At 36.5% G+C, this 12242-nt stretch overlaps 1 protein-coding gene across 1 annotated transcript in view; it reads right to left on the bottom strand.

Moving 5' to 3' along the window:
* Positions 1 to 12242, bottom strand: part of LOC129428110 (low-density lipoprotein receptor-related protein 1) — a 216796-nt gene that overhangs the window by 67583 nt on the left and 136971 nt on the right. The window contains exons 36-45 of the mRNA XM_073875764.1: positions 10230 to 10361; positions 9778 to 9912; positions 9562 to 9691; positions 9351 to 9477; positions 8103 to 8254; positions 6570 to 6694; positions 5770 to 6144; positions 4393 to 4582; positions 1471 to 1675; positions 1168 to 1360 (exon numbers count right to left, since the gene is read on the bottom strand). Of these exons, the coding sequence (XP_073731865.1) occupies positions 1168 to 1360; positions 1471 to 1675; positions 4393 to 4582; positions 5770 to 6144; positions 6570 to 6694; positions 8103 to 8254; positions 9351 to 9477; positions 9562 to 9691; positions 9778 to 9912; positions 10230 to 10361 (1764 nt within the window). The remainder of the gene's footprint in view (positions 1 to 1167; positions 1361 to 1470; positions 1676 to 4392; positions 4583 to 5769; positions 6145 to 6569; positions 6695 to 8102; positions 8255 to 9350; positions 9478 to 9561; positions 9692 to 9777; positions 9913 to 10229; positions 10362 to 12242) is intronic.

A 12242-nucleotide genomic window follows, 5' to 3' on the forward strand; every position in this document is an offset into this window, starting at 1 on the left:
CAGCGCCTTGCATCGCCCAGTCAGCGGATGGCGGGCGGGTGCGGTTTTGAAAACTGGTCAGAAACGTTGGAGCGCATGGATGGTGGACGGATGATGAGTTTTGTTATGCGGTTGCGGATGAGGATGAAATAATAGACCATCCGCGCATCTCTAACATGGACTTAATGCACATGGACTTAATGCGCGTGTCTTGGACTCATAGCATCTGAAATAAATCCAGCATAATAAGCAGCTGCGCTTCTCTCTGTCTCGCGTGCACGTGCTCGCATCTGTCCGAACATAAACTAAAGTAGTAATCCTTATGTATTTCTTCAGTTTTATGCGTTTCATGCAAGCTGAGGCAAACTATCCTTTTGTTTAAAATATAACCTGCTGCATCTTTGCGCCTCCCTCACTATCGCGCACGTGCAGAGAGCTGCACTCTGTCCAAAGTCAGATCACTGGTAATCCTGTTTATGATATGCATTTCAAGGAGTTGTAGCATCCCTCGTGTTTAAAATATGATCGCGTTCCGATGGACAGATGTTTTTAAAGGCATCTCTGAGAGTTTTTTCCTCACTTGGCAAGCCGACCGGACGTGATATGGGGGCGTGGCAGCATCGACGATCCCATTTTTTAATTCGAAGTTCGAAGCTGTGACTTAATTTCGATCGATTTCGATTTAAAATCGAAATCGTGACACCCTTACTAACTGCCTCATAGCAGTATAGGTCACTTTATCAATAAGGAGGTCAGGTTATGTGGCTAAATACTAAAACGATAAAACAGTAATTGTTGGTATTGATGATCTGTAAAACATAAAAATCCTGTTGAAAGTCAAACCAATATTAGTGCCAAGATTTTTAACCTAAATTGAAAATTATTTGACTATTTGTTAACATTAACCAGTTGGAGGAGCAGAAGACTTGACATAGTGGTATGTTAAGTAGGAGGTCTATTATTGTTGGAGAGGTTTGAGAGGTTTATGAGAATCGGTTGTATCACAGTTAGATAGTCATGATGAAAGACATTGATTTTGTGTGATGGTGTCACTCTCACACATTATAGAGTTGATCTCACTTTTATCACAAACTCAGATTACATCTGGCACATACTGTTATAACATGGCTAAGATGTCAAGACACTTTAATCGCTCTTTCTATGAGACCATTATATCTACTGACTCACAGCTATTTGTATCGTTGGCCACAGCGGTGATTCCCATTGGCTGTTGTGGGATATCAGCTCGTAACACCTTCATGTCGCCACCAACATATTTGTCAGCTCTGAGAACCGCTCTGCGCACCCAGTCCGTCCAGAAGATATGATCACCGTAAACGGCCAAACCGAAGGGGTGCACTGGCTCATTCTTAAGAACAACCTACAAATGTCCAAAACAGCCAGAAATTTCATGAAATGTCTGACACTTTAACTACAAATACTGAAGACAACTCTAGACACCTGTGTGTGACGTCATCAGTATCAACTTACATATCGATGACTGCCGTCATACTCGCAACGCTCAATCTTATCAAGCGTAGCGTCAGAGAAATACAGTTTCTCTGCACGATGATCGATGGCGAGTCCGTTTGGAGTGCGAATGTCACTGCCAATGATCACGAGAACATTGGCACCAGACAGCTGAGCGCGCATGATACTGGGAGATTGCTCATTCCAGTTGGTCCAAAACATCAAACTGGTAAAGAGAAGAATGCAAAAGTCAGTCAATAACAAATATTGATAACCATGTCATGATGACTGTTACGTCCTAATGATAACCTAAATGTTAAATATCAACTTTTTCAAAACAATATGGTGGCAGTACCCAGTGTTGGGAGTAACGCATTACAAAATATAATATATTACAGTAATATATTAGTTTTTGCTGTAACAGTAATATAACGCATTACTAATACAATTTTGGTAATATTTTACTCGTTACAGTCTTAGTAACGCGCATTAAAACAATGCATTTCAAAATTAGACCGTGTTATTTTTATTTTTTATTTTTGACCAATGCGCGCGACCAGCATCCACACATGAAAAAGCTGCGTGTAAAATAGTTATGGCTGAGTGTCAGAAGTCCCAGACCGCATACTTCCATACTATATAGTGGGTGAAAAGCACTACTTCTCGTACTCTTTGCCTACTATATAGGTTGGAAGTAGGCGGTTTGGGACGCAGCGTATGTCTGTTTCCACGTGCTGTATGCAACATGTTAATTTTTACTTTAACTTTGTATTTGAAATGCGATTTGGACGTGGTGTTCGTCAAATATAGACGCGTTTCTTAAAGAGCCGGATCTGGGAAGTCCGCGGCTGTATAAGCATTGTAAGTGGTCGCAATCAGGTCCGGTAGCGCCGCACACGCATAATTTTGTGAATAAGAGCACTAAGTAAAAGCAACAGAAAGTTGCTATCGGTTTCCTGTGCTGCTTGAACTTCAAAAGTAAAGAGACTTTTACATGTTGCCAGTAAAATCCATATCACACCAGCAATGACAAGGTAAGCTAACGTTGCTATGGTTACAGTCCATATACATAATAGATTGCTAGGCTATTCCTATGCTATCTACAGTTTTAACCTAAACTACAACGTAACGTAGACTTAAACATGGTTATCTAAATAGTACATTTAAACATCACTGTTTAAAGTTTTTACCTGCCTTTGTATGGTAGCCTATATTCATTGTTTGGCAAAAAGCAGTGTTCCTCTGTTTGTCTGTGTTTTATTACGCAATTATATGTTAGCCTATATGTAATCTTTATATTGTACTGAAATGAGCTGTATTCCTTGAGGCCTGATCCTCCAATAGCACTTTTTGATAAGTTGTGTCAACCCAGTGCATGCCAGGTTTGTGCTGTGAATCTGAATTGAAAGTGAATTAAAGAATAGAAATGAAAAGAGGTTGCGTGTCTTACCATGTTATTAGGCTATAGGTTGCATTATAGTGGGCTCTAGCTCTATTGTGTTTGGTATGTGTACCATAATTTACCAGACTTTTACCAGATCATTTGTCTATGTTTATGATTCTGACATTGATTGTTACTGTATTTTGCCATAAGTTTTCACTGTGCCTATTCAAAGCTCGAGGGCCAACACATAACTTCTAGATTAATAAGCATCGATAAACTACATTTTAACATTTTATAATGCCTAGTCATACTTCTGTTATTTTGATGAAAGTAACTCAAAAGTAACGCAAAAGTAGTGTAACTCATTACAGTTCAAAGACAGTAATATAGTAATGTAACTAATTACATTCAAATGACAGGAATTTGTAATATATAATGTATTACACTTTGAAAGTAACTTTCCCAACACTGGCTGTACCATTCAGTAAAAGGTGACAAAATGTATTTAGATACTTAAGTCACCAGTGGCAGCCAGTCACTTATTTTTAGAGGAGCAAGAATTCAAAATATGTGTTCGGCGTGTCATGTGTGTGGCTCGTCATGTCAAAATATGTGTTTGGTGCATCATGTCAAAATACGTGACTGCTGCACAGGCTTTGAAAGGGTTATGATAAAAGAGTCGCTCACGTTCACAAAATACTCTAACTTAACACTAAACTTTTAGCATAAATCCCTTCAAAGCGTCTGCACATAAATGTATGAGCAAATACTCCATGCGACTTTATTCTGTAAAAACCCAGCTAAAGTATTTTAGATTTCCAACATAAAATTTTCCTACGTAATGTAAAGAAAATTCTGTGAAAATATAATCAACATATCTTAACAAATCAGAATAAAGCATTCAACAGCCCGGTGGGATAAAAGCAATATAACAACAGCTGCTCAACTAAAAACATTTTAAAGGGGTCATATTATGAGATTTTTTCTTTGGTGTCCCCAGAGTACATTCAGTATGTAAAGTTTTAGCTCAAAATACCATATAGATCATTATAAAACATGTTTAATTTGCCATTTTTTAGGGGTAAGCAAAAATGTGTCGTTTTGGCTGTGTTCTTTTAAATGCAAATGAGCTGATGAAATGCAAACACTGATCGCCATAATGGTGGTTTGTTAAAATTGAAACTTAATTGTGATGTCAATTATTCTCTCTCTCTCTCTCTCTCTCTGTGCACTAAATGACAGTGCTGTGGTTGGATAGTGCAGAATAAGGGGCAGTATTATTATAATAAGATCCCCTTTTGACATCATAAGGGAGCCGAATTTAAATGACATATTTTTACATGCTTGTAGAGAATGGTTTACCAAAGCTAAGTTACTGGGTTGATCTTTTTCACATTTACTAGGTTGATAGAAGCACTGGGGACCCAATTATAGAACTTAAACATGGAAAAAGTCAGATTTTCATGATATGTCCCCTTGAACAACCACAACATTGACAGAATGCTTTCATGCAAGCTGAAGCAGTGGTTGAGCTGGCTGATAAATGAGAGAAATCTCACTTCTGACACTCATCCAGCACAAATGCCCGCGGGTGATCATCTCCTGACATGGTGACCACTATGTCACGGTCGAAAGCCCCCCAACGACTCTGGTCCACAGTGTGACGGGTAATGGTGGAGGTGGTGTAACTGGTCCAGTATAAGGTGTCCAATGCCCTATGATACGACAACCCTTCCACTGACCCAACATCTGCAGACGGAAAGAAATGGGAAGACAGTTTTAGCAACACAATGGTCAAGGGTTTGGGTCTACTGATAAAACATAAATAATTAAAGGGACGGAGTTCACCCAACATGAAAATTCTTTCATCATTTCTTCACCCTCATGTTGTTGTAAACCTGTATGAGTAACTTTTGATTTTATGTTTTTCATTTTATGAAAATATTTTAATACATGCTCAAATGAAGATGAAGTAAGATTAATAAATGCTGTAGACGTACTAATTATGTAGTTGGCGAATGCGTAAATTGAACCATTTCAGCGTTTTATGGACATATGCCAGTTTTTATGGGCAGTAAATTTTCTCAAGTCCACTAAAAGTTAGATTTAGACCCTGGCAAAGTATCAAACACTATACTACTAATACTGTAAAAGTAAAGGTTCAGTATTACTTCATTATTATTCAATGCATGCTATTAATTGTTGGTAATTTTAGGCTATTTGTTTTGTAACTTTCATTATGTTTTATCATTGTTTTTGTTTTGTTTTTTGCTGCGGAAACTATTTATTGACAAGATTTGTGAAGGGTATATAGTATAAGCTATTTGTATTGACATGTTAAGTAAAAGTGCACAAAAGTACACAAAAATGGCACAAAAGCAGTCACTGTCAGTCCTGATATGTATCATTGAGGTAAAGATATGTATACATTTGGTCCCAATATGAACTCTTTTGGCACAAGCGTCTGTACCTTTTTTCTGTGAGTGTAATAAATCTACTGCTGCTCTGAGATAACACTATTTTGTCAGGATTTTTGGATGTATTTTTTTTTAACAGCAGTAATCAATTTTTTTAAAACATAAATCTCTGATCAGGTTGACAGACTGCGCTTTATACACTCATGAGCTTTTGTTAGACAGAAGCTGTTACTGCAGTACTATGTGTGTTGCATGGCCCTCCTGGGTTCTGGGGTCATTTCAAGGATTTTGCTCTGCATCTGCCTAACAAAAGATGAAGAATGCTTTCATGTTTCTGTCATGTGCACATCTTCCCGATCTAATGGTCTACTGCTAAGAGACATTAAAGTTTAATCAATAGACCATTAGATCAGGAAGATGTGCACATGACAGAAACATGAAAGCATTCCAGCATGAAGTCATGCACATAAAACATCCACAAAGAACGACACATAAAAAGTCCATAGATTAAAAACTTACTTTCAACCACCGTTTTCCGATCCGATCCGTCGTCATTGATCTGTTGAATATTTCCAAAGTGGATGTCACTGTAGAAGATCCGATTGGCTCCTTTTCCTCCTCCCCCGCGGTAGTCAAATGTTAGCGCGATGACGTTTTTCATGTGGTCAGGATCTTCAAAGGGTTTAATAGGTGCATTGAGGTTATTCTCGTCTGATAAGTGCACGCTCTTTAGTATAGTACGCTCTGAATAAAGCAGGTATCCGTCGTAGTCACGGCAACCCTGACCGTCCTCGGATAGCATTCCATGAGCACAAGCACATGTGCGCTGACCGTTACCGCGGTAAAGACATAGCTGTTGACATCCACCGTTCTTGTTCTTGCATACATTCGTTCCTACACAGAAAGACAGATATGAAATATATTACATTGTTAAGAGATTACAAACGTCTTAGAATTTAAATATAAACGTACGTGTTTGTTTGATTACAAGAAACAAAAATGGACCATTTACTCATACGTCTTTCTGGTCTTATTGTGATTTATTCAATCGTGCACATTTATAATTTTTTTATGTTATATGAAAGTCACACAAAACATTTTGCCTGACATTCCCAAGCGCAATTGCTTTTTCAGATAACAAAAAAGATGTATTGCGAATGGCATGTTCATGATTAAAACATGCTTTAAGGACAAAATCTTACAATGGGCTACTAAGATAATAAAGAAAAAAACTGCACAACCAATATAATAAAAGATTTGCCTGTTTGTAACAGAAAACCATCAGATGATTTTTACAGCAAGAAGTCTGTTTTACTTACCTTGTTGTCTAGCTCTGTTAAAGACTTTGATGTCTTTAAGTTGTACACCGATGCCTGTCCTCAGAGCTACTGAATCTGTGGCATTGTCTTTACTGCCACGTTTTATCGAACCATTCGCGTGAGTCCTAACAAAAGAAACGTTTTTGTCACATGCAGTGTAGAAATGAGGAAGCGTTAAACAATACACAGCATTGGAGGTTTTGTGAGTATTAACTTAATACCTACTTAACATAATTTGTGACCCGTGCTATCAAAATGAGTCTGAATGCGTACCGCGTAATTTTGAACTACAGGCGAAAGAAAGAATAAATATCGATTTTGGTCGAAATTGAGGTTTTCATAAGTATATTAACTCTTTCCCTGCCATTGACAAGTTAACATTTAATTAAGAGAAAACGCTTCCCTGCCAATGACAAGTATTTCCGACAATCCGCAATACCGCTATAATCCACCAACCGAAACTTTTCCGCAACTTATACAATCCGGAAGCAACATCTCACGTGAAAGAGTAAGAACTCTGTGTATCTTTTGAGAATCACACTGAATCTGATCTCTATCAAAAGTCCTTCACAAAAATGCAATTATCTCAGCTTTTTGCTCAAATTTTGGTGTTTTTGAAAAACAAACATTTGAAGGTGATAAGAAGAGAACTAATCAAGGTAGGATGAAACTTTTTTTTTTGCAGAGGGTCTGTTCTTTCATTTCATATATTGAATGTTTATATATTTAAAGAAGAACATTTTCTTTAAGGCATTAAACTTTTATGAAAATCATAAAAAATGCTGCCGCTTGCTGACAATTAAAAAAAGAAAACTGGCAAGGAAAGAGTTAAGCCCTTATCTAGCGACCCGAATGCTCCAAATAGTCATTAAACATCTAAAATTATCTTTATGACATTTTGGTTTCGATTTAAAAATAGGCAGGAATGAGAAAAAAAGGATGTTTCTTTCTTGATGTTAAAATAGTTATTAAGAGTGAAAACACTTGAAAACAATCTTCCTTGCACTGACTGATAGATGAGCATGTGACCATGATATATACACCTATACAGAGAATTTGTTTAAAAAAAATATCTGTTTTGACAAGAATTCATGCAGATATAATCTGTTATGTCTTAAGTGAATGTTTGGGGATCTGATGTGTAACATTATATTGGATCCTTGCATTACAGTGGATCTTAAAGCTGTCTGTCTCAATGTTAATAAAACAATAAAAGAAAGAAAAAAGTTGAACATATATTTTTCCTATAAATCTTTTATCTATCTTTTAGTTTTACAGTGATATTAAAAATAAAAAATGTAAATAACTCATTTTTGAAAATGTGCTCATTTTCTTAATTTGCCAGCGCAGGATAAAACATTTTGTCCCATCAAATGTGTTAGATCGTGTGTCTGTCATCATGATATTATAACAATGCTTATATGTGTTGATGAAAAACAGCATGAAGGTTATGTGATTTAATGTGTACACATGATCATTAAATAAGAGTTAAATGTAAAAATACTGTATGAGTTTTGTGTGGCATGTACTGACCGGTCGCTCCAGTAAATATAACTCTCAAACACAGATACGGAGAACATGTCCATGTTGTTACTGGACAGCACCACTTCTCTGTTCTCGCCCGTCTCTAAATGAATACGCTCGATCTTATCTGTCCGAGCATCACACCAGTACAGAAAACCCTCCTAAAGGTCAAGAAAGAAACGAATATATCATTAGTCCTGTGACATACTTACCTGGACAACTCTTTAAAGGTGCAGTGTGTAATTTATAGAATGCTCTTTTGACAGAAATGCAAAATAATATATAAAACTATATTATCAGGGGTGTATAAAGACCTTTCATAATGAACAGTTATGTGTTTATTACCTTAGAAAGAGATGTTTTTATCTACATACACTGAGGGTCCCCTTACATGGAAGTCGCCATTTTGGGGCGCCATGTTTCTACAGAAGCCCTTAAAGGCGGTGTCCACGATGTTTGAAAAACGCATTGGAAAAGAAGACAGGCCGACTACCAAAACACACTTATAGCCAATCAAATCAAATCAAATGCCGGGTTGCGTATGTGTGGGGCGGGTCTATCAACAGAAGGTCCAGATTCTATTGGGGTAGGGGCGTGTTTGTTTGGGTGATTTCAAATATCAACATTGGCTTTCAAACATCGTGGACTCCGCCTTTAACGGACAAACTTTTTTACTAAGTTGTCTCCGACGATGGCATGTTTGTCCGGTGGTGGCTACAGTACCTTCTCTATGCGTTTCAAAAGCGAGGGGTGAGCAGTGGACTGAGCCGTTGGTTGCAATTCATAACCTCACCACTAGATGCCGCTAAAATTTACACACTGCACCTTTAACTGATAGCACACTACTAATAGGAAACATTATGCATTTTTATGCTTGCTAGAACAATAAGTAACATTTATATATTAGCATAATTTGTGCTTTCAATATTAAAAATCCAGCATAAGCTGGTGAGCTGGTTTTAGCTGGTTTCCCAGCTTGGTTTTAGTTGGTATTGATGGTGTAGCAAGCTGGTTTTAGTTGGTATTGATGGTGTAGCAAGCTGGTTTAGCTGTGTTTTGGTCACTTTTTAAGCTGGACTTAGCTGGTCAGGCTGGAAGAACAGCTGACCCACCAGCTTTGCCAAGCTGGGAGGACCAGCTAAGACCAGCTACTGCCACCTTAAACCATTTAAAACCAACTACCAGCTTATGCTGGTCTTTGCTGGACTTTTCAGTAGGATTATGAGAGAGAAGTGATTTGTGTGGTTATATGTGTACCTCATAGTCAATCGATATGCCATTGGGCCAGCTAATACTGACATTGACCAGCACGGCTCTCTGAGATCCATCCAGACGAGATCTTTCTATGCGTGGGTACTGACCCCACTCTGTCCAGAACAGATACCTATACAAACAACAACCAACGTTAAGTGTACTCACATAAGGAAAGTGCTGAATGGTTCATACCGCTCAGAAAGTGATGGCTGACCCTTTCGCAGGATGTACAGTAATGGCCCGGGGTTTGTCCAGGCCTTGTGAGATGACCACATATCGAAACGAACCATTTAGTCTGGCGACCTCGATCACATCAAAGCCCTGATCGGTCCAATAGATGTTTCCTGTAGGACACAAAAAACGAAGGTCATGTCAGTGATCAGCATTTGAAAATATGGTACAATTGTAAAATGGTTATAAATAGACACACCAGCGATCCAGTCGACAGCGATGCCCTCCACGCGTCCAATGCCATTAGTGATCACATCCTCTCTCCATGTCTGATCTCTCTTAGCTCTGCTGATGGTGCTTAAACCCATGTCCACCCAATAGATGGTGTCATTATCTACATTTAAACACAATTAAAGAGGTTTTATTTTGTTTAATTACATGGCTCTCTAAAATGTTTGATTCTGATTGGCCAGACGCAACATTCCAAGGTTTGTTCTTTCCAGATAACTTTCACTCAAAACTAACAACACACGGCTGCAAATCATTTTGACAGGAACAGTTTAATATTACAAAAAAAATAAATATAAATCTGTCTTTTAATAACATATATGGCATTATATTTACAAATGATTAAACCAAATGGTGTGTTCGTGACGTCTTGTCTTATCTTAAAACTACAAAGTAAACGTGTTTTTGAGTGTTGACACTCACCAGCATGAAAATCAATGCCGACTGCGAGTGATGTGCCTGAAACTGGAACGAGGGCATCGGATTTATCAGCAGGGTCCAGTGGAATTCCTCGAATTCCCTCATGAACGGAGTACAGCAGGAACGAACCCACACCTTAAACCAACACAATACAGACATTACAGGTGAACGACCGCATTAAACTTCTCTTAATGTCTGAAGACAAAATTGCTGTGGTCCTTTCTTATTGTTGATCACATTACAGGATTATTTTTCACCGTGGACCACAACATAACAGCAAAGAAATATTTGTAGCAATAGCCAACAATACATTGTATAGGTCAATATTATATATAAATGTTAAGATTTACTTGTAAATTTTCTACCCTAAATATATCAAAACTTTATTTTGTGAAAATATACAATGCTAAAGACTTTATTTTGGACAACTTTAAAGGAGATATTTTTTCAACGTGTTTTTTCCACCCTCAGATTCCTGATTTTCTAAAAAAAATATCTCGATATCTTAATACAAATACTGCCCTATCTAACAAACCACATACATCAATGCAAAGCTTGTTAATTCAGCTCAATTTAAAAAAATTGACCCTTATTACTGGTTTTGTGGTCCGGGGTCACATTTAGCTGAACTGCAAATCTAAAAGGTGATTTAAAGGTGCAGTGTGTAAATATTAGTGGCATCTAGTGGTCTTAGTTTACAGCTCACCCTTCGCTTTTGAAATGCATAGAGAAGCCATGGTAGCTGCCACAGGAAAAACATATCACCATTGAAGATAACTTAGTAAAAAAGTTTGCCTGTTAAGAGCAAACTTGGCGGCACAAAATGGTGACTTCCATGTAAGGGGACCCTCTGTGTATGTAGATAAAAAACGTCTCATTCTAAGGTAATAAAACATAACGGTTCATTTTAAAAAGGTCTTTATACATCCCTGATAATATAGTTTTGTATTTTGCATTTCTTTCAAGAGATCCTTCTAAAAATTACACACTGCACCTTTAAAAATTAAAATGTTACAGTAAATAAAAAAAAACATACTTTCTATTACACAAGCATATACATTTTACATTACACTATACATTACTATAAAGTGCACAAATGTACAATTTTAATATAGCATTCCAGTTAATATGCTATATGGTATTGTTTCATTTCCTATTAAGAAAACTTTGCTCAGTAAATTCACACAAAAGAATACAAAATGTAAGTAATCCAATAAGATTGATTTATTCTTTGTTCTTTAATATTCAGTACATCAAATCTTTGTTGTTGGCTCATATATTTAATCATATGTGACCCTGGACCATAAAACCAGTCATAAGTAGCATGGATATTTAATAGCCAACAATACATTGTATGGGTCTTAATTATCCAGTTTTCCTTTATGACAAAAATCATTAGGATATTAAGTAAAAATCACGTTCCATGAAGATATTTGGCACATTTCCTACCGTAAATATATCAAAACTTTATTTTTGTAAGTGCATGCAGATGCTTTAAATGAGTTTTTCTCAAAATTTTGCACAAATTTTACACCCTCAGATTCCAGATTTTCAAATTGTTTTATCTTTGCCAAGTATAGTCCTATCCTAACAAATCAATTGAAAGCTTTTTTTTCTATTTATTATTTATTTATACTTTCAGATGATGTATAAATCTCAATTATAAAAAAATGTACCCTTATCCCATATGGCAAAAAAATAAATTTCTCTGGCCAAAATATTTTTTTAATATGCTAAATACATTTTGTAAAAAGTCAAGCCTAATTTTAAGTTTTAACTTTATTAGCATATAATTCAAAATGTATTTCAGGAGCAACAAATACATTTCTAATTTTACAACCTTTATGGCAAAAAATATATATGTTTTCCTTGCCAAAATATTACAAATTGTATAAAGTACAAGTATAAAATGTACTAAGTATGTATAAAATATAAAATTATAAGTATATTTTGTTTATATTAAATTTTAACAGGTTTAAAACATACAAAGTTTTTCTTCCAAAGCGACGTGAATAT

This window comes from Misgurnus anguillicaudatus, chromosome 14 (genome assembly GCF_027580225.2).
Source record: "Misgurnus anguillicaudatus chromosome 14, ASM2758022v2, whole genome shotgun sequence".
Classification (NCBI taxonomy): domain Eukaryota; kingdom Metazoa; phylum Chordata; class Actinopteri; order Cypriniformes; family Cobitidae; genus Misgurnus; species Misgurnus anguillicaudatus.